The sequence below is a fragment of the Gobius niger genome (assembly GCF_951799975.1).
Source record: "Gobius niger genome assembly, chromosome: 14".
Lineage (NCBI taxonomy): Eukaryota > Metazoa > Chordata > Actinopteri > Gobiiformes > Gobiidae > Gobius > Gobius niger.
This window is the reverse complement of record NC_136865.1, coordinates 17303549-17326513: the sequence shown is the minus strand read 5'-3', so window position 1 is coordinate 17326513 and position 22965 is coordinate 17303549. Positions and strand designations below refer to the sequence as shown.

The 22965-nt window shown below is 41.2% G+C and overlaps 3 protein-coding genes across 5 annotated transcripts in view; 1 reads left to right on the top strand and 2 right to left on the bottom strand.

The window, feature by feature from the left end:
* Positions 1-1250: 1250 nt before the first annotated feature.
* On the bottom strand, positions 1251-2342 carry fabp4a (fatty acid binding protein 4a). Its single transcript, XM_079571510.1, has 4 exons — positions 2187-2342; positions 1847-2022; positions 1653-1754; positions 1251-1508 (listed from the first exon to the last, which is right to left on the bottom strand). The coding sequence occupies exons 1-4, from the start codon at positions 2257-2259 to the stop codon at positions 1455-1457; spliced, it is 405 nt and encodes a 134-aa protein (XP_079427636.1). The 5' UTR covers positions 2260-2342; the 3' UTR covers positions 1251-1454.
* A 1053-nt stretch (positions 2343-3395) lies between these two features.
* Positions 3396-5555, bottom strand: mrpl53 (mitochondrial ribosomal protein L53). Its single transcript, XM_079571453.1, has 3 exons — positions 5454-5555; positions 4989-5101; positions 3396-3567 (listed from the first exon to the last, which is right to left on the bottom strand). Exons 1-3 carry the CDS (start codon positions 5546-5548, stop codon positions 3449-3451), a joined length of 327 nt encoding a protein of 108 aa, XP_079427579.1. The 5' UTR covers positions 5549-5555; the 3' UTR covers positions 3396-3448.
* Positions 5556-9233: 3678 nt separating this feature from the next.
* Positions 9234-22965, top strand: part of pag1 (phosphoprotein membrane anchor with glycosphingolipid microdomains 1) — a 46834-nt gene continuing 33102 nt past the window's right edge. The window contains exons 1-2 of one of the 3 annotated variants that reach the window (XM_079570502.1): positions 9234-9525; positions 15018-15104. The gene's annotated coding sequence lies outside the window, so the exon portion shown is untranslated. Of the gene's footprint in view, positions 9526-15017; positions 15109-22965 lie in introns of all 3 variants that reach the window. The other 2 variants (XM_079570503.1, XM_079570501.1) reach the window with 2 other exon arrangements.

Below are 22965 nucleotides of genomic sequence, written 5' to 3'. Positions count from 1 at the left end.
CTGTTTGGGACTGTTTTAACTGATCTTCCAGGTCGTTCCACAGATTAACATCTCTTCCAGAAATACATCGACTCTTTTTATTCTTTCTAGCTTTTGCTTTTTTGAAAATAGCAGTTCCTCGGAGGTTATACTGACTTTTCCTGTGTTCAAAAAGCTTGTGGATGGGAGGAGGGAGAAGATTATTATATGCTTTGTACACTATTACTAATGTATTTAGATCAACAATATCATGGATTTTCAGTAGGCTTAGCTCTACAAAGATAGGGTTCGTTCGTATTACTTGAGTAAAGCAAAACTGCACATGCATAAAAATGCTGAATGCCACTGCGCACACAATATCACTACTGAAACTAGACTGTGAAGCATATGTACTTCTCCCATTGTATCAAAAATGCAGTAGTATGATGCATTCCTTCCAAAGTATTCCTCTAAAAGTGTTTGTGTAGCAAAACTAGGTTGCCTGCCTGTCTTAATGAAATAGCAATGCTCCTATCAGTTGAGTATGTTCCACTTCTCTAGTACACCTGTCGCTAGCCCATTATCTTGTCCAAATAAAACATTGCGTCACTATTATTTGAGGTTCTAGAGTTCGCTATAATGCTTCTGAGGGCCATGAAAACAAGTCCATCTCCCACAGTTGTCTAAACAGCCCCCTGAGGTACACAAGCACTGCACCTGTAAGTCTATCTACTGCAGATGTGAACTCCACCCTAAGGCCATGAGAACTGGGCCACATCTCAGCGGTCACTTTTATGAACTATTGAAAACTTCTAAACTTAGATCTGTTAAGGACATTTTGAAATGGAAAAACTACTGTATGGTTTTGACTTATGCCAATTATAAACTTGTCGGCCGATTTGGACATTAAATCCAATCAGTGCTCTGGCTTCCCCTCATAGCCAAGTTTCCATACTCTACTCTCAAAAAATCCCCAAAGCATGCCTTTGACTCCAAGCCAAAAGGCGTGGATAGGATTTGGAACAACCCGTGATGCTCTCCATGTTCTTACAGCTGCGTGTACAGTAATGGGAAATGTTCAGCTTCCCAAAAAGGAAGCAGGAGATCATTTCCTCACTGACCTCTTGCTATTGAAACGAAGATTTCTAGCGGGAACAAGGCTACAGCCAAAATTGACTAATTAGCGCGAGGTTGCCAGATATTAAAGTAAACAAAGGCAGGAAATAAGCCAATATTGCAATTTAAGTCTTTAGTCACAATGTTAAGCCTGACCATTAAGAAACCAGCAGCACTTTTATGAGAAAATTCATGCATTTTTATTCAAGTCACCACAAACAAAATCAAGTTGGAAAACAAGGGCACGGCAGTTGTATTTGGGATGTACAGTAAGGAGTGATACAAATACTGACACATAATGTGAGTTTCAATTATGTCAATGTAGGCTCATGGAACTGAGCTCATCATCCAACAATGGAGTCCCAGCAGTCTCCAGGGCCTTATGCATCCTTTACATATGTCCTAACTGAGACCACGTCACCCATAATGCATTTCTGTAGGAAGAAGGAAAAAAGAAAAAGAAAAGCTTTCAATTGTATTGTACAGTAAATTGTAATATTGCTGCTTATTAAGGATAATAAACTACAGCAAATTGTGCATCTTGTAAAACACACAAAACAAAAATCGAAATTACTCACAGCTATTAGTTTTCCATCTGCGACCTCCCGCTCTATACACGTCTCTTTGCCATCCCAGGTCTGTTTCTGGATAAGTTTGCCATTTTCCAGAGTCATCACGGTCTGCAAATAGTAACACAAAATGAATAACGAGTATTTAAAAAAAAAAAAAAAAAAAGGACAAAACATTTTTTTTGGAAGTGCAAATGACATACCTTGGTCTTCCTGTCGTCTGCGGTCGTTTCGTCAAATTCCTCGTTCAGTTTGAACTTCACTTCAGTGGTTTTAAATGTGCTTTGAGACTTCAGACTCACAACGCCCTGATCGTCCACGGCCATTATCAAGTTGGGCTTGGTCCGATTGCCAACCTGCCGAGTTGCAAATCCTACACCTAGGATGCAAAAAATACAAGTTAAAACTCATTGCCAGATATTCGCCTCGTGCAAAAGTAGCTGCAGCCAAGTTTGACATGTAAAATTAACGACGGATACAAAGTAATCTACCACCCGACAGCATAAAGAATATATATTTTTGCACCAGCTCCAAACGCCTTACCAATTGCTTTCATGTAGTCGTCGAAGTTCTCACTGGAAACCATCTTCCAAGTCCCAACAAACTGCTCAATCATCTTTGCAGCCTTGGCGTGTTATCCTCAAACACCTGCAGAACAACTGGACCAAACTTTGTCCCACTGTGAGAACCAGACACGGAGTTTTTAAAGCACCAGCGTGTTTCGGCCACGGGGTCTGAGCCAATCACACCCCGCTACGTAAGTACTCGAGATAAAAGGTTCCGCCCATTGAATGATGCACAGTATTTGTCTACTTATTGCATCGTATAATGTATAGATAATCAATAGGCTACATTTATACGGTATACAGGCTGCACTACAGCGAAAACCATGAATCTATCCAGTGTGGAAGTGCACACATTCTATTACATTCTATATATGTATGCATACATACACACAAATACACACATACAAAATCTGCAATTACAAAATTCCCCACACAGATGAAAAAACACAAAGATCTCTCATTCAGATAAGGTCTAGTAATATTTCACTAAATATGGAGCAGATTCTGTATCTCAACGGAATTCAGGACAGCTTGTGTAATGTTCTCTAAAGAGTTGGCAGGTTGGTTTTACCAAGGAAAACACTGTGCAAAACTATTTGAAGCAGTGCTTTCTTAAGAGGAACATCCAAATATTAAAGGAACAGGCCACAGTTTTTACATAGTGAGATATGTTCTTACCTGAGCTTAGACGAGTTGATGCGTACCCATCTGGTCTTTGTGCGTGACCTCAGTCAAGTAAAACGACCAAAGATGTTGTTCGCATTTGGCCTCTACCAATGTATTCCTATAGTTCCAAACGGGGATGAAGTTGGAAGCTACCAAGCTCTTCCACGTGCACACACAAAGACCAGACAGGTACGTATCAACTCGTCTAAGCTCAGGTAAGAACATATCTCTTAGCTTGTGAAGCTACAGCTGCATAATGTAATTGTACACTGTCCTGATAAATAAACAAACAAACAGTAAGTAAAAACAGTGGCCTGTTCCTTTAAAACAAGCATTTTGGAAAGTGGGTATACCACAGTGTGTCCAAAAACTATAAATAACCCCACAAAAAAGGGGGGGGGGGGGGAGATAGCATGGTTACACCTAAGCCATCAGAAGCTAAAGAGAATGTACACAAAGCATGCACAAAACCTGTATGAATGGAATACAATCAGTTTTGAATAGTCTTTATTATAAACATCAACAATATATACACATAAATTATACACATACATACACATACAGAAAATAAGATTATTTTTTGCCAGACACTTTGGCCTGTGGATCCTTGGCAAAGCAGCGAGACTGAAACGCACTCATCATCTCTTGGCTGGTCAGTTTGGCTCCTTTCATCACCAGCCTTTCTCCATCCACTGTTTAAAAAGAGAAAAAAACAAACAAAACAGTTTAAAGCCATGACTCATTTGGGTAACAGGTCAATTAAGGGGTAAAAGGCAACTCAGTCAAAAGTCAAAACACATGGGAAACTCCTACACAATGCTCCAGCGAAGGCAGACAGACAGTGTTCTTGTTCGAGGCTTGAGTCACATCACATGGAGTCAATGTGTTTCTTTTTGGAGGGGAGTTGGTGTGTACAGAGTTCACTTCTTTCTGGGAACTATCTTGACGAATGATGAATCAAGTCTTTTGTTTTAAACTTCTTAGATCCAACTGTGCCCACTCCTGCTATAGATATAATTCTTGCTCACATAATCAGACCTACTTGCATTTCATGCCCACTCATGGTAATTCATTAGGCTGGAACAGGACCTGATAATCTCATAACCAGCCAAACTGGTATGTTTTGCTGACTTCTTAATGTGGGTATCTAGGTAGTGACTCACAATTTGTGGGTCAAAATGCACACTGTTGTTGTGTCCTTGGGGAAGACACTTTACCTACTTGGCCCACGCTAGCAGCTCACTGCACCTACAGGTCGCCCCAGCAACATTGAGGATGGCTCAAATGCAGAGAACACATTTCTCTACAGAGATTAATAAAGGAAAACGTAACTTAACTTAACTTAAATAAAAAAAAAAGTCACAACATAATGCAAATATCATGCATGTGAGATATTTAAACTGTAGTACTTAATATTACTGCAATAATGTGTGTTAAAAAGAAATAAATACATTTTCTATTATAACAATGCAAGACAATACAGCATGATTGACTGTATGCATCTAAAATAGGAAAACAAGACAAACAGCAGATATGTCAAGGTAATAAACAACATCCCGTGCCGGATGGTAGCTCAGTCAGTATCTGGCTTGGCAGAGTGTTCACCCACTGATCTGCAGGTTCAGTTTTAAGGCAGTTCCCACTACTGTACTGTATACTGTTGTGCAAGATACATACTGTCTTTCCTCTGATGTATGTACATTTGCGGCAAGATATTGAATGTCAAGGTGAATGTTTCTTTGAGATTAATAAAGGAAAACGTAATTTAACTTCACTTAAATAAATAAAAAAAGTCACAACATAATGCAAGAATCAGTGAGGTGACTGTTGCCAAGCCTAGAACAAAAACACACGATCGACTAAAATTAAAAAAAATATCAGCATTAGCCCAGATTTTCCCAGTTTATTCTGATCTTAGCCTTGTTTTGCTTATGTTTTAAAGGTAAGCTGATCAGGAAAGACGTCTTTAACATGAAATGGTAAAGGCTTCATGTCAAAGGCAAAAAGTAACAAAATAGTATTTCAATATAGCTGGTGTGTACGGGTCAAAGTGATCAACTGCTCACCTAAATGAAAGGAGCCTGATATAATGGATGTTATATTGTTTACATACCATACATGATATCCACCACTGGTTCAGACATGTCATGTTTCACTACACATGTCACCTCGCAGTTCATGTTGGTGGCTCTGACTTTCTCTGAGCCCACCAAGGCCAGGAACTCCCTGCCAAAAAGAAGAGAGAGAGAGAGAGTGAGAGAGGGGGAGAGTGTGTGAGAGAAACGCTTAACGTGCACCAACAAGGCATCTCATGTACACACGTCTGCACAAGTAATAGTAGCACCAATCTTCACAATTATAACAGGCAATACAAACTTCTCCTCCAAAAGGTAGTAGGCCTAGTAGTAGCACATTTTTCCTATAAGAGTCAATACAGCGGTGTTTTGAATGAAGTGAACAACCAATTCGCGTGCAACAGCGACATCCGCGCTCAGGGTAAAAAACGACATTAATAGCTAGTTTTTGTCTCCAACTACGGAGCCTAAACTTGTTCAGGGCATCTACGCGCGCCTCTTACCGTGTGGCCCGAACATTGGACTCGAAAGGACAAAACTGGACCGCTATTTTCTTCACAGCCTTCAGCACCACTCTGGACTTTGAGGACGCCGCCATGTTTTTCTGCCGTGACCTTTTACCTCTGTCACAGTTTGTGCTGGAGTTGAAGAGCGACCACTAGAGGGAGCCACAGGATAACACAGAGCTGTCACTGCAGCCAGAACAGGGAGGGAAGGGCCATCGCCACATCAACATTAAAAGTAAAAGTTAGGTAAGTACAAGAAGTAAGTACCTTTTTATTTTTTTATTTATTTATTGACCTTTTTTTAACCAGGATAATCCCACTGAGATTAATAATCTCTTTTTCAGGGGAGTCCTGGCCTCAGAGGGGAATCTATTGTACATGTTTTTAGTGGTAGGGGAAACCAGAGTACCCGGAGGAAACCTACGCAAACACGGGGAGAACATGCAAACTCCACACAGAAAGGCCCCGTCCAGATGGGAATCGAACCCGGGATCTTCTTGCTGTGAGGCGTGAGTGCAAACCGCTGCGCCACCGTGCCGATTTGATTCTATTTACAGTATTCTATTTATCATATGAGCTCCCCATTTCAATTAAAGGTGACTTTATGCTTATCCATGGTTACCTGTGCTTATGATAGCTATAAGTTGACTTGCAAGCAGTTTGTTTTCTAGACACCTGAATTTTAACAGCCTATTAAATCAATAGCCTCTCCCAGTGCTTTATCACATACAATTTACACAATAAAAATTAGAAATTTAAATTATTGTGGGTTTCAAGTGGTCTAGAAAGCAACACGAATTCTGGTCCTTTTTTGGGTAAACTGGTAAATGGTCACATAAAATGGTAAATGATCACATTAATACAGCGCTTTTCCGTCTTCCAGACACTCAAAGCGCCACTATCGCCCAAACTGGCAATATAAACACTAAGGCCCAGGCCTACATGTGTATGCAAGTGCAACATTGGCCCTTGACTCTTTATCTTATAATGCCAAATCCACGTTTTTGAAATTTTTACTTTGTTGTAATGTTGTTTATTCCTGATGAACATATCTGGAGTTGTTTTGTTTCATTTTTGCTTATTTGAGTAATCCTGCCTATTGAGTCTTTTACCTTCTCAAGAGTTGAAAAGACCCCATTTCCTGATGTCATAAACTAGGTTTATTTTCAATGCCTATGATTAAAACTGGATTGTTACGACTGGGTAATTACATTTTGCAATTACTCAGAATGTCTGTTTGTGTGTACTCTCTAAACATCCTTGTATTATCACGTCTTTGCTCATTACAGAGACGACACCAGGAAACCAGCTCTGACACTCTGCTGCCATCATCCGACAAACAGTGAGTGCCACGCAATTACGTTAAGACAAGATGAGTGTGGCCCTGTCAGCCTCAGAGTCAATAAAGGTGGTTCTGCTCTCCAAATAGACCATCAAACAGACACGACTCATAATCAAATAGACAGAGAGACAACGGGAACGGCCTTGCACTCAGAAAACGAGAAAGGACAAAGGTCAGCCTATGCAATTAGTTGTACAATTTGTATATAGGGTCCTCACTTTTACTGTGGGATGAGAATTCATACTTCTCTTACAGTATAGTACAATAGACTATAGATATAACAGCATAGTGGTAAAAGTAGTAGGCTTGTAGTAGTGGTAGTTGGTGGGCTGGAAGGTGGACAGTAAAAGCAGTGGATGAAGCAAATTTAAGAAGAATCCAAAGGCCAAAATGTGTTGCTGAACATCTTGCAAAACATGACAAAGGAAGATTGGATCACGTTTCTTGAAGCACGGCAGGCCAAAAGTAAATCTTAAGGACAGGTGGATGAAACCAGTCTGTCAATGAAAGTGGGATCATAGTTTAAGCGCTCAACTCCATCATCACAGACACTAATATTTCCTGTTTTATTAGATGCAAAGTCTCAAATGATATAACTAATTATTTTTCCACTGAATCTCGTGTCTTCCTTTCTCTATTAATGATTTGCCCTTATACTGTATGCGGAACTTCCTCATCTCATCAACTAAAAGTACTGTGTGTGTGTGTGTTTGTGTCAACTTCCCTGACCCTCGCACTTTATTTTTAGCAGCCTAGTCAAAAAACAAACATGTTATTCTCAGTTTAGCACGCCCTACTGTACCTAGCTTTACATATGGTTTTTTCTCAAGTCTTTTTCCTGAAGTGTGGGCCCAGCCTTTTACAGTAACACAGTGTTGATGCTGGGGTCTAAATTTAGAAACAAGGCGACTCATGGACAAAGCATTTCCACCTATAACAATGACACGAATTTAACCTTATTTTGTGTTAGAAATCAACTTTTAAGCTATTTTATGTTAACGCAGTCAAAAGCAAAGAGCTATTATTAAGTCCTTTGTTATTTTTTTGGGCCATTTCTTCCTTAGATCATCCATACCAACCCCACAACAGGTACCGTCTACTGAGCTACGTACTGATTTCCAATAGTTCACCCCTTGTTGATTGTATTATATGTTCTGGGTCTCCTTGAAACCCTACCCTAAGCATCTGCAAAATTGGCAATGGGACAGTGTTTGCTAATTGAATCTACAAATGTTATAAAAACATTGCATGTGAGATATTTAAACTGTAGTACTTAATAATACTGCGATAATGTGTGTTAAAAAGAAAGAAATAAATTTTCTATTACAACATTGCAAGACAATACAGCATGATTGACTGTATGCATCTAAAATAGGAGAGAAACAGCAGATATGTCAAGGTAATAAACAACATCCCGTGCCGGATGGTAGCTCAGTCAGTATCTGGCTTGGCAGAGTGTTCACCCACTGATCCGCAGGTTCAGTTTTAAAGCAGTTCCCACTACTGTACTGTATACTGTTGTGCAAGATACATACCGTCTTTCCTCTGATGTATGTACATTTGCGTAAGATATTGAATGTCAGGGTGAGTGGTTCTTTGATGCAACGTGCTCTGAGTATAGGTATGGAAGTAAAAAAGATTTTTTTTTACATAATAAATATGATCACAGATTGGTATAAATACAGGCCTTTATCCAAAAATGATTATTGTTAGACTCATTCACACTTAAGCAACACCTATTACTAGTGACAATAATATGCATAGCAGATTCGTGTCCAAATTTATCCTGAAGCTGGTCCAGAGAGAGTTGAAAACATCCTGAGAATGACTGTGTGAAGTGAACACCCACCGGAACCTGACTGGACTTAAAGTAGGCTACTGTTTCTGGTCCAGGAGAAAGGTATTTCCTCTGGAGACGTCTATAAGGAACTCAAGTATGCAGGAAGGGGGTGGCACTACGGGAATATGGCAAGTTGTTAGGATGAAATAATGAGCAATATTTAACCTATGCGGGGGTGAATTTGATTTGGCTGACTTTAACAACAATATGTAAGTATTGTTAAAATGCTCTATAGGCTTATTCATGATAGAAGCCATGTGGTATCATAGCAGTGCTGTCATTGGGGTTCTTGTAAGCGTATGTGTTAATGCACTTCAGGTTTTTTTTAATATAGTCCCTTAAATAGCTTTGTGCCAGAAAAAATAGGCTACATTCATCCTTTATAATCCATCCATAACATTAATAGTGTACGCGGGCAGGAACTGAGGCCTAGTTTTGTTAAATAATCTAAATTTCTGAATAAAAAGTTCTAAGTAAATAAATAAATGATCAGAAATGAAATGCAACGTAATAATTTAGCTGTACTCCATTTCCCATAATGCTCTGCGGCACCCTGCCTCCGCCTCCTCCCTTCAGCGTCCTGGCTCCCCTGCTCCGTCAGTAGTGTTGTTGCAGACTGAGCGGAACGCGGTGTCTCCCTCTCTCTCTCTCTCTCTCTCTCTCTCTCTCTCTCTCTCTCTCTCCCTCTCTTCAAGTCCTTTTGCAAATGTGCGCGCGGACTGGACCACGAACCACGGCCCGCTTCATGGACGCACCACGCGCTCTCGCATCACTTTGACGTCTCGAAACGCAACCAACGCAGCTCAACACAGCACGCGCACTGGACGAACGAACCCATCCACTTTCTGTTCCAGCAGGACCTCTGAATGGTTCGGCGCGGATCTCCGGTAAGTCAGGCTTTCGCATCGACAAAGTTAAGTTTTGTCCATTGCGTTGTTGGATCATCAGTGTTAGAGAAGTTGGCTGTGGATTTTGGGCGAGAGATTTGCGGATAGGGCTGCAGACGTAAACTTCACAGAGTGTATTTTGAGACTGCGGCAGACTCGCATACAGCAGCAGTGACAGCGGGGAGGGTGCAGGACTTGTTGCCTCATACAACTCACGTTCCTATAGATAGGACACTGTTGTCATAAAGCCAGCTGATTTGACTATGCTGTTGAATGGTGGGCTGCAGAATAAAGCTTCAAACTATTCATTTGAGGAAATTAAGTGCTAATGCCATTGCCCATAGGCCTGGCTATGATTCTGGGTTTGGACCTTGACTGGCTACTTTGTAAATATCACATCATTACATTGTTATTACTGTGTCAAAGGTACATCATAGAGACTTATTACTACTTATTCTAAACGGAATTTGAAAATCTATGTCGAACAGCCCCACTTAATAGTGTTCGAGATGTGAGGACTTTATCTACAAAAATTACTGTGTATGTGCTGTATGAAATATGAGGTCCACTGCCATAGCAACAAAGTGTTTGAATGAAGGAGAGGCTTCAAAATGGCATCCACATCCAGACAAATAAAAAAAATCAAATGGCCATTGTTAATATGTGCTGTAATTTATAACACAACTGTTTACTATGATAATAACCAGGTATAAGTTAGTAGTATATAAATGCTAAGGGACATAGGACATGAATCATTGAAAGGTAAAAAAAAAAAAAGCTTCAGTCTGTCTTTATTATGTTTGAAGTTAATAGTTTTTATAATATGTTTTCCACCAGATGTCTTTCCTAATGCATCCCTCTAAATTTATGTTGGCTTGGGCCTAGGACAAGTACATACAAGGCTTTGCCCCTTGTAGCTGGAGTGCACAGACAATACCAGACCACATATGAAGCATTATGTGGAGCCTTAATGGCAAATATGATCAGACATGCATAAGCAGCACTGTCCTTATTGACCCTGACAACCACCACTGTATGGTCACATGTGGCTTAAGGCTTATGCATGGTCAAGCACATATTTCATATAATGTGCATACTGCACAATGTTATGTCTGAGATGTTTTTCATACTGTAAGTAGGACTAGGGCTGCAGGGTAGTATAATGTTCTTTTCAGTCAACAAAATACTTCCCATACCCTACTTCCATAGGGTCATGTTTTAAAACCTGCTTGTAGAGTAGACCTCTGTGATATGTTTGGAAATGGAAGTGATTTTTATATTGGTTTACCAGCTCATATTTCAGTCTTCTCTGAAATGGTTATTTTACTTCCTGTAATGTTTTAAACAAAAAAAAATATAGCCAATCTGATTTCAATGGCAATGCTTTATAGAAAATACACATTTTTTTTAATTTTTTTTCTCAAATCGTTCAGCCCTAAAGAGGACTTTCTTTTTCACGGACCTGCCAGATTCACTATTTTCCCCAGGTCTATGTCCCAACAGAAACAGCACACTGATCAAAATGCCACCATAGCCCTCCCTGGTCCCCTCCCATCATTCTGTGTTGATGTGACGCTGAATAGGAGCTGTTGGCAGGCCATCTTCCCCGCAGCGGCCCGGCTTTCACAAACACTCACTTCAACCAGCACAATTTGCACTTTGTTGAACCACTCCATTCCCAGCTCTGTATTTCCTTGTGCTTTTGCTGCTAAACATTAATAGAAATAGCCTCAACAAACATTCTTCTCTTTGGAGGTCACAGTGAATAATAATCTATCTGCAGTTAATGCTACATTGCCTTAGCGTTCTTTTAAATCACACTGGTTGGACGAGGATGGAGTATATTTAGTATGCTGCTTCTGCTGGTACTTTTGCTGGCTTGTTGCAGCTGTTGAAGAGGGAGAGAGGTGAGAAAAAGGCTGCGGGCAAAGTCACAATGCATCATCATGTCGTGAGATTGTTTTTTGAATGTTATTATTGTTATACATACCTTCAAGTGATAAGTGATTTTCTCATACCGTCCATAGGTTTACATAGGGCCAGTCGATCTGCATACGGTAATGTAAATTGTGGCCAGAAGTCTCGCTATTCTTTCATTGCAAAGTCATTGGTGTATGCATGATGAACGCAGGACTTTGCACCCCCAAGACAAGGTTTAATGAGTGGTTTTTTTGGGTTGTAAAACAAGATATGCCTGAGAATGTTTAAGTAATGATTCTGTGTTGTTGTAATGACATGGAGAGGACAGATATGGAAGTATAGATGGTGCAATGTAAAGTAAAGAAAAAACATTAGGCTCTCAGAGTGCATCAAGAGTGTTCTCCGGTTTCCCCTGCCAGTAAAAAAACATGTACAATAGGCCAGGATGAATGAGAGTGTGTTTGAGAGTGCACATGGGGACGACAGATGGAAATTAGCCCAAAGCCACAATCCAGTGTGGCTAGTTCATTAACATGCACTGTCCCTACCAAATAAACCAATAAACTCAACTAAACTAAAATTCACACTCACATTCATGCACCAGTGTACGCAGACACTAGAGGCAAGGTGGGTGAAGTGTCTTGCCCAAGGACACAACAACAGTTACAGAAAGTTCAGTTTTTGGAATCACTGATAAAAGATCATCTGGTTGAAGACTCGAAGGCGGTGAATTGCACAATATTGGCTAATAAACCCTAATAAAATAAATCAGCACCATTTATATAGCTGTTGTCTATCTCAGACAGGGGCGTACTGCGGATATGTGTGTCTGTGGGCAAGACACTTTACCTACCTGGCGTGTGAGTGATTGGTAAAGGTTGGAGAGGCTGTTGGCTCAGGTCGGAACTTGGTAGCCATTTTTCCATCAGTCAGTACCGGGCCTGTTGTTGCTGCAAAAGGTTGCTCTACAATCGAGTGAGCAATGAATAATGTAACGCAAAGAGACTACTGAGAAAATGGTTTGTCCTATGAATAGTTATTATCTACTTTTGATGAATCTATTTGTTTTTGAAAGATAATTGAACAAAGTGAAAAGTACTGTACCTGTGGCTTTAATGATGGTACTTGAAGAAAGGTCTAGATGTTTAAAATTCAGAGTGAGCCCTGAAAATCATTTAACTTTACTTCCCGGTTGGCGCTGTTGACCTTTCTGGTGTCTGGGGGGGCTTGTGTTTATGTGACATTGTAGAGAGTCATTTGCATGACTCGGAGCTGCTCAGGAGAGGGAGACTCAACAGCTGCCAGTGATCCCGGTCTCATTAAAACCTCAGTAATGTTTCTAGAGTGATGGAAAATCTGGATATGTCCCCCCGGTGGTGGGATAATGGCACACCGGGCGACTGCCGTGTAAGAATAGTTTTATCATGGGCTGTCAAGGTGGCGTTTTGCAAGACCACACGCATTTCACACTCACTTAGGCCTCAACAAGCACAAAGAAAGTCATCCTGGTCATCTGTAAGAAAATAGTGGAGAAGACTGGCTCTGAACAAAGAGTTTCTGGACTGGACAACCTGTCCATCTGAAAGTGCACACAGAGAAAGATAAGTGTACTGTTTGCCTTGTGCAAATCCCAAGGCTGGATAAATGCCTAATATAGACGAGTTAAGGATTAAAGTGAAAAGAAAGACAATACCTCATGCATAACTTACTTTGACATATTGGTAGCATTCACGCAAACTAAAGCCCTTTTAGCAGTCAGCAGCATGCTGTTTATTGAGAATGCCTCAGTGGACTAATGCGCTGCAAATCTCAGAGGGAAATTTTCTGCTGCAGTCGAGTCTAAAATAAATCATATAATTATCAGTAGAAAATGGTGCAGAGTGGATAATGCTACATCAGTTTGAGCTTCTTTAACATGCTTGTATTTTCTCTTATAGGGCTTATAGGCAATTTAAGGACAAATATCTTATTGCAATTTTAAGTATTGTACTCGTGATTAGGTGTGCAATTTGGTCTGGATTTAATATTTTGTCCACTGTGCACATTTTGAACATATCTAGAGCAATAATATTTCAGGATGACTATAAATATCCACCCATCCATTTTCTTCCACTTGTCCGCTGCCGGGTCGTGGGGGCAGCTGTTGGAGCTGCCCAAATCACATTGCACCAGCCCCCCTGCAGGTGGTGGGTCCACAGAAGGACGGCCTCATGGTTCTAACCGGTTGGTCTCTCATAAGGGGCTTCTGAACCGCTCTTTGTCTGACCCGTCACCTAGGGCCAGTTTGCCGTGGGAGACCCTACCAGGGGCACGAAGCCCCCGACAACAGAGCTCCCAGGATCATTCGGGCGCTCAAACCCCTCCACCACGTTAAGGTAGCGGTTCCAGGAGAGGACTATAAATATTAACTGCTTCATTTATTCAAGAACTACATACATTTTAGAACATGTTGGTCACAGCCTCAACTACATGTGAGGCAGGTTTTATACATTATAAGAGCCCGTGGAAACAGGATCTTTTTTTTGCAGAAAGTATTATATGACTTGAATAATTGCAGTCAGTATTTGCAAGCAGCAAAATTGATTTGATTAGATTATTGGATATGATACATTTTTAGTGAGCTGATGTGTAATTAACTTGACTGGTCGTCTGTCCCTAAAGCTGCAGCCAGTGAGTTCGGTGAAGCGAGTCTTCGAGGCTTTAGAAAGCATGAGGCAACATTTCAATCACAGCGAAGACAAGGCTGAGTTGAAAGAACCATTAGATTTAGTGTCAGAAGAGAGGGGTAAAATGGTTTGGAATCTTCTTGATATGAATAGACAGTATCGATCTACAGACACTCGGGCTCTCCCTGCTGTTTTCTCTTGCTCCTCTCAAGTATTGACCCTCTGTCCAATTGATTTTCCATTTGTTTTATGAAGTGCAAAGGCCACTTGGTATGGCTTACTAAAATTTCATTTGTGGTGGCTAAAAAGCAGGAGTGAAAGACATTGGCTCCAGACTCCAAATCTGCACTCAAGTACATCTACATTGCGGAACAATCCAGGTTATACCAGTATGTTGCTACGACACAACACTGTATTAAAACTCACAACATGAGCAATACCAAACATGCTCCTGATCCTCAACGGCACTGACGAGGCAAAATAAAGCATTTGGAGGAGGACCTAATATGGGATACCTCATGTTTGCCTATCTGTAGTTAAAGCAAAGCAGCAGCATCTCCATGGAGACAAGCTGGTCAAGTCCCGCTCCTGGCAAAGTTAGTTCTGAGAGGTGAGCCCACTCACAGTAAACCGGTAACTAAATAATGCTTGTTTTTTATTCTATTTATTGGGTAAAACGTCAAAGTAATGGGGCTTTTTACCGAAACCGCACTTGCTGGCTATCCACTATTACCACCAATGTAAAAAGTAGAAGTATTGTATAGCTGTTACCTGAAACATAAAACTCACTGAAGGAACTATTTGGATTGTAAAAATACAACCGACTAACACCATAAAAAACAAACACTTCTGCTAAAGCATGTTCCCTTGTAAACAGTGTCTGATCTTGCATTGTGATCTCTGCAGGCGACATGTCACCCTTTGCCAGAACCAGACTTGTTTGTCCTGACGTACTGTAGTTGGAATCTCACCTGGTCCCGCCCACAAACTAAAGTGAGCAAGTAATCTTGCAATAAAATGCGAAACATGCAAGAGACCAGCCACTTGAAAACTTTTCTTTTCCTCTTTAAAATTTACTTATACTTAATCGTTTTGTTTTGATTCTTCCATTACATGTTTGTTTTAAAGATCCTTTATCATTTTTAGCTTTTAGCCATGTTATAATGTCATACAATTATTGTAGCCGGAGTGGTGTGGAGTCTGTCTTCCTCTTCAGCACTCAAAACGCCAGTCCACATTCCGACATACGTCACATAGAATCTTCCATGAGCTTCTCTGTCTTTTTAAGTCCACACCCTCAGCTAACTTGTTCAGATCCTGTCCATAGTCAGACTGTCTGCCCAGATTCACACGTTTGCTACATGATTGCTACACGTTTGCTGTTTGCTACTGTTAACATGACGGCACTTTGAACCACCTGCGTTAGTTTGAAGTAGCACTGCGTTGTCATCACAACGAATTAGATATAGTACATACTGTACATAGTGTACATGTAAATTGACATATGCTTCAGAGAGTGCCTGCTTTGATTAAAGAATATATTTATGTGATTGTTTCCATTTTTTATCAGACAGAATGCTGTTACCAAGTGGTGACCTGCTGCAATTTACTCAAGGATAAAAAAGGTTGTTTGGTGTGTTTTCCCCCTGTGTATTGCTGTAAAACTGTTTCTACCTACGTGCCACTGAGCAACGGCGCGTTGAGAAAGAAGAGCAAGTAAACATTAAGCCAGATTGCCTTGGGGAAGTTCTTATGGGAAATCACAGTCCCTCTTCCCATAAAATTGTTAGTATGTTTTCCCTCAGCGATGCTCGAAAATCTGCATTAGATAAACAGCAGGGAATTGGTAATGATTTGCCTTATGTGGTGTTGCAGTCTTTTGGGCTGGGCTTTTTTGAAGGATTGAGATTGTAGATTATAGATTATAGGTGTTGTCGAAAGCCCTTAAATGCATCGATTGTTTTAATTGTGCAAGACAGTAAGAGAAACATATATCAATTTAAAGCCAAATGTTTACACTGATACCAACATTCTTTCCCTTGAGTTTAAATGTCCTTTCTCCATTTTTCCATACAGTAAGCACCAACATGTACTGCAGTTGATTTGTACCCACTGGTGATGTGCGACACAGTGTTAATAATAGGCGCACATGATGAACAGCAGGCTGCAGAGGGAGGAGAGGTGATGGACACTGAGACGAGGAGCTCCTCTGGTGCAAAGTGGTGCAGATACAGCAGCAGCAGGTCCACTCTGCAGGGGACACAGCCTCAGTAAAGTCACCCCAGTCTCACAGCCAACTCTCAGTCACATGGTAAAAGAAGTGCAGGCGAGAGTTAACCATCACAATGAATTCAAAATAGCATCAAAAAGTTAGTGTAATATAGTACTTTAAAAGCTTCACAAATTAGTAAAAGCCTTATTTGTTGGATTGAAATATTCATCCATGAACATTTAGCTTGAAGCGCTGCTCAGATGCAGGGACAGTGTCAGCCTTGTTGGTGGGTTGTGTCTGTGTTCATGCGGGGGGCGATGTGCTTGTCATGTGCACATCCCTGAACCATGCATTTCCCAAACAAAGAGATAACACAGAGAGGCTGTGAGGTGCTGGAGGCAGGACTGTTTCCAGAGACATAAAGCGCTGGTCCATCCATCGCTGACATGACACCCTGAGCATTTCACCATCTTTAGGTCAATTTATTACTGATTAGTTCAGATAAGTTTGCTATCTTTTCATCTTAACTTCATAAATGTTGACTGAGATTTACGCATTCACAGTTACCAAATGCTATCCTCTTTTCTGCCTGGATATAAAAATCCAGTGCGGTATTTCCAAAGTGAACCTCCCTGTTCCGTTGTCCCAAGAAGGTTTATAATAGGAAATGCCCCTGTTATCTCTCCGGTGAGCGGCATATTAATACAAGCCATAGACAAACAAACTGTGAGCGCACGCACTGCCCCTGCCTTCACTCCGATCTGTTTGCAATACTTTGTAAGGGCAAATACAGTTGGATTGTGAGCAGAATCCATGTAAATTGGTATTCATAGAGTGATTTTTCTGAAGGAAATGATCTAAACACAATAACTTTGCTGAGTATAAACATGCTCTGAGCTTGTGGCTTTGAGCAGTGTGGGCCGAGCGGCTGAATTAGCTTTAAACGTGCAGCCACAAAGCCATTCACACAATAACATTACGATCACCACAGATTAAGTGAACAACAGACGTCTTGATTGTGGTAGTTACATGGATAGAATACTGTGTTGTGTGTCGAAGTGTAAGAAAAGGGTAAAATTCCAGCTCTTATGCAGTGAAACGTTGACAGCTGATGCACATTCTGAACAAAGACTGGCCAGTGCATTAGTTTCTCCCCATTGGGGTTGCATATTGTCCACATAAAGTTTTGCTTGATGTCTGCATGTGATGTTATGATGAAAGTGAGGTCACCGCCCGTTCTCTGTCTTGTAAAACTTGGAACATTACCAGCTCTGTCCGTCGTCCGCGGGGTAATGGCCTTTAGCTTGATTGCAAATGACTGTTTACATCAGGGGCAGCGTTTGTTAATGGACTACAGGGCTTTATGTCACAGGAGAGGATGATGTGTGCAGAGGATTAGAGAGGCATAACTGAGTGTGCCCAATGCATTGCGGGATTTGCTCAAACAAAGATGCAATTAGAGCCATTAGAGCTGTTTGTGCTGGATGTGTTTCTCTCAAAAAAAGCTGGTGTTTCTTTTTGATTCAGACAGACTATCCAGGGAATTTACTCTGCCCGTCCTCCGCCTTCCTCACCCTCACTATGTCTTCTGAATGGGCTCCTCTTGTTCAGCTGTTGGTAAATATGCTGGTCCGCGCCGGAGTGTAAACAATTGTGTTCGCTAATAGGAAGGAAGATACGAGGACGGGAGCAGGAAGGCAGAATGAGTGTGAACGAGTAAATAAGTTCTGAGAAAAGACGCCTGTGCCAAGTGACCTCACAAAGAGCTGATTGTGATTGTGTGATGGTGAACGATGATGCTGTGCTTGTGCGGCGTTAAAGGGACGTTGGTGCTTTTATTGAGTGCAGGAAGAGCGTAGCATCCTTTTTCACATGTGTTTATTGTTTATTGTTTACACTAAGACATGTTGTGGTCATAATTTCATCCTCGACTATATTATAACTTCATTTTGTCATTGCTTTACACAGAAGAGCTAATATTTGCACTTGCCAGTTGCCCATCTCATGCTACAGCCAAGTTCATGATTTGTTTGTGTGAGCTCTCATTCGTACAGGAGGTTTCCATTGTAGAGAAGGATTGTTTAAGTCCTCATCTGTACTTGTTTTTTAGAATAGTGGACGTTTCGCCATAAAGCCTTAGTCAAACACTCAGGGTTTGTAATAAAAGGCGAAACTTCAGTGCAACTATCAATGTATATGATAATTTGTGTACTTTAACTTCTTAACCCCCATCTGAGCCGAGTACATTTTCTCCGGATCGGCATTACCCAAATCTAAAAGCGTATGAAATGACAAAAAAACAACAACAAATAAGTCATAAAAAATGAACAAAAAAGTTTAAAAAAAGACAAAAAAGCAACGCAAAAATGAAAAAACAATTACAAAAAAGTCACGCAAAATAGATCTTAGCTTTCAAATCAGGCATTACACTGGCCTATAGGCTGCAAGCTCCAGTCAAGAAGCTTTTAGATTTGGGTAAAGCTGAACTGGAGAAAATGCGCTCCGTTAAGGCGGAGGTGAAGAGGTTAAAGATTACAACTCAAACTGGCCATTGTCTGATATGTAGCCCTAAGGCCCGAAGCTTCTGCTCTAGCCGGGAAATGTGACTCATGTGACCCTTTTTTATAAACGCTTTTAAGCCCATAGGCTTCATTTGACAAGACAGTTCAGGCAAGGAGAGACATTTAACAAATTCCCGGAGCTGAGAGTCGAACCCACAACGTTGAATTACACGGCATGAACCATCGGTTACATGGCTCAAGACACAGAAATCAAACAGAAAATCAAAAGAAGGTGGAAGTCCTTTGTTGATGTGCATCACTTAACTGTGTTCTGAAGATTAACCTCTGGGAAAGCCGCTGTTCTCGCCAGAATCAACAAGGTCATGCGCTGTTTGAATGTTGCTTAGTCAAATGCTTCCCTTTGACTTGTGTAATCGTCTATTTCACAGTTCAGTGAGGTTGTGAAGAGCACACGCCGGGCCCCGGGAGCAGCACTGTAAAGAAAAATGCCGACAAAGCCGAAAAAACTGATGGAGTTGTATTGCGGAAGCTGCACCTTTTCTTCAGATAGTGAGAAGAGGAAGATGAGGGAGGGGAAGATGAAAGCTGTTTACCTTAGAGCACTTTGGTAAAGGAAGTGATCGCGGTGCCATAGATGAGGAGGAGGAGGAGAAGAAGGGAGCGGGGAAGGGAAGGGTCGGACCACTTTTAACTGAGGGATCTGAGCAGGAGACCTACCGCATCAGGATGCCCCACTGCAGTGACCAGGGACAGGGAAAAGAGTTTGAACTGTGGCCAGGACCGTACGGATACTGATCCACTGCGGAGGAAGGGAGGAGGGGTGCAGTGGGAGGAAACTATTAAGGGAAAGTGGAATCTTTGGAAGTTGCTTGATCCTGTTTAAGTCAGTCTTGAATTCTGAATAGTTTATATAGAGGTGGAGGAATGACTAATTTGAGAGTTGTGAGTTCGGTCTCTTGCAAATAATACCTTAGTGTATCAGCTTCTGATTCTATGCATCGATTGCATGGAAGAGAACTGACCACATATAATGACGGTCAAAGAAATCACAGCAAGAAATCCAAGTTGCAATCAGACCAGTTGATTCTGCTAGACTTAGAAACCTGCCCCACATCGGTGGCCTTACTATGACTTCGAATTACACAAACTTTATTTATTCTCGAGGGAAATTGAGTGGTCACAGTACAATTACCACAGTCTTTCAACAAGGTAAACATCTTTCTACCATTTTTTGCACCAAAAATATGTAGTATGTCACACTAACTGACCACGATACAGTGATTAATGTGACGACTTTGACTTATGAAGGTATTAATATAATCTGATTTGGCGGAGCGCTTACATATGCAGTCATTACAGCCCTGAGTGAACTACCATTAGGCCTATGCATGAACAAAATGAATGTTTCAGAAATTGCCTGTTGTCGTTTTGACTTTCACAGATTGCTTTGTTGTGGCTATTTGTAACAAGAAATAATGGCTATGGCTGCTTCAGCGTTAGCGTTGTAAGATAAAGGAGATTCCGCAATGACATTTGCCTGGTACCCATCCGTCTTTCTATGCCAGTTTGATCACACACACAAACTAGTTTCAACAAGGCTGGATCCGTGTCATAAAGCTTGTATTAAAATCCTTAGTCAGGGCGACAAATGAGGCGGGGGGAATTCGCTTCTTTTCATGCGTGTCATGAAAGCTATTTTTAAACCCTTTGCAGCCGCGCTGTGCCCCATAAAAGACAATAGAGATGGTGTTTTTTAAGTACAAAGGGTGTGTTTGGGGCCAATGCATCACTGTCGTAAATTTGGCTTCAGATAAAAGTAAAAAAAAAACGTGTTCTTTCTACGTAGACAAATTGGCCCTGGCGGGCTGGACTGAAAGACTGTTATTGCCCATATGCAAAAACACATGCTACGGGTACATAGACTTGGAGGCAGACCAAGCAGTAACTAATCACTCAGACAGCGCACACTTGCCCTCACATTAGGCAAGCAGTACACTCAAGGCAACACAACTAATTGCTCTGCTGGGCCATTAGATACGTACAATACTTTGCTACATACCAGTGCTTTGGTACTTCGGAACAGTAAATTAGTAGGTGAACTCAAATCTACTCTTCAGATGATAAAGGGCACATCGAAATCATGCAAATTATGGTCCTTCTTGTATGTTTGATAAAAGGAAACGCTGTTGTATTATTCGACCACCTTTAGCAACTACAGGTGGCCTCGCTGCCTGCCAGTATTTTTTCAGTATTTTTAAGCCTTGGCAGTGAGTTGTGTACAGTGACGTGTGAGGAGAGCTTTGTTCATTTGTCTTAGCATAAATCTCACGTCACCTTTTCAATTGGTGTAGTAGGATTTTTAGCCACTTAATTGTTGCTGTTTCACATCTACACACTGTTGGGAGGAACAATGAATAAAAAAACATAGTCCACTCTGTTAGTCTGTGTTTCACTGTGTGACATCATCAGCCAATCGTACATGTTTTGATCAAAGTCATTTTCTTTGATCTGACAAAATCTAGTCAGCAGGTTGACTTTCTTTTTTTCATTGTCATAGAATGTGTAAACTCATTTTGCGTTAGGTGTATATGTAGAGCACCTTGTGTCATTGCAAAACTCAGCCTCTAAAGAATGTTAAGTAGTCTGAAACAGGACATGTTTTACTGCCTTAAAAATGACCATTTCTAAAGGAATGTTGTGTGCATGTACCACTTCTTATTCCCAGTATCTGCAACCCATAGTTTTAGAGACTTCTGTGGCTCTTTGGTTAGTCAAAGGTGATCTGGGCTTTAGAACTGGTCTAATCTGAAGGCAGTCCTTATTTAGACCCAGTTTAGCCCTGGTTTAGGCCCTTTTCAGGTCTATTGGATGTGTCTTGGCAACAGGCAAAGAGAGCGCCAGTGTTTTTTTCTAGTCATCTTAAGTCTTGTCGCCCTGGGTTACTGGGTTGCTAGGAAATGAATGGCGATACTAGCATCACCAGATCAGCCATGTGGGTGCAACATCAACATCCTGCTTCTGTCATTAAAATGCTACTTTTTAACAGAAGATTTCAACCATGCAGAAAATAAAACTTTTTCTATGTTCTAGGAAGTGATACGGATTTCTATGCAGATCAATACTACCATTGTTATTTTGTGTGAAATTATCATTGTAGCGCCACATAATGAATTGTTTTCCTCATTTTGGGAGTTGCCATGGTGATGAATCTGTTTGTCGACGGCAGATGACAGATTGATTATGATAGGCCGCGCCACATATTGTTAGCACCCTATATAGATACAAATCATACCGTCTGCCACTCTGAATACGCTGTGTTTTTGTTTGGGTCGTACATACACAAAAGACAGGGAGAGAAAGGGAAAAAAAGAGTGGTTGTTGGAGGCGCCAGGAGAGAGGATATGTCTGGCAGCTGTGTCATTTTTCAGAGTAAAGGATTATGGGAGAATTACTGGCGAACGAGCAGAAGGACCCGCGCACACACACAGAAGGACCGCACACACACACACAAACACACACATATAAGTTTGAGTGGACTCAGTCTATGTACAGTACGATCATCACTCATTTGTCAAAGCTGATTCTCTGCAATGTGGCTTTTACAGCAGCTGGCACCACTGCTTGAGTCCATAGGGCGGTGCGATGGCGCAGCGATTAGCGCTCGTGCTTCACAGCAAGAAGGTCCCAGGTTCGATCCCCGGCTGGACGGGGTGCTCCGGTTTCCCGTACCATTAAAAACATGTACAATAGGATGTGTGTGTGAGTGTGTAAATGAGTGAGTAGTTGGTGGTAGTCAGAGGGGTTGATGGTGCAGATTGGCTGCCACAACTTATTATAGTATTTAAAGGGGCTAGATGCAAGTTGGCCATTTTATACTCACTACTGCCACTTCAGGTCATATGCGTAACTGCACCTTCTATATTAAGCTCGTGCATGACGGCAATTCGAACCCGAAGTAACAATGTTTTGAGTGACAGTGCAGGATTTTAGAGGCAGTTGTGGTGAACAGGTCGGAGCTTATTCTACACCTTAGGACATTGCTGGAACATGTAGGGGGAGGAAAATACTTTTTTTTTTTTAAACATTTTTAAGCTCAGTATAGTCCCTTTAAGTGATACAT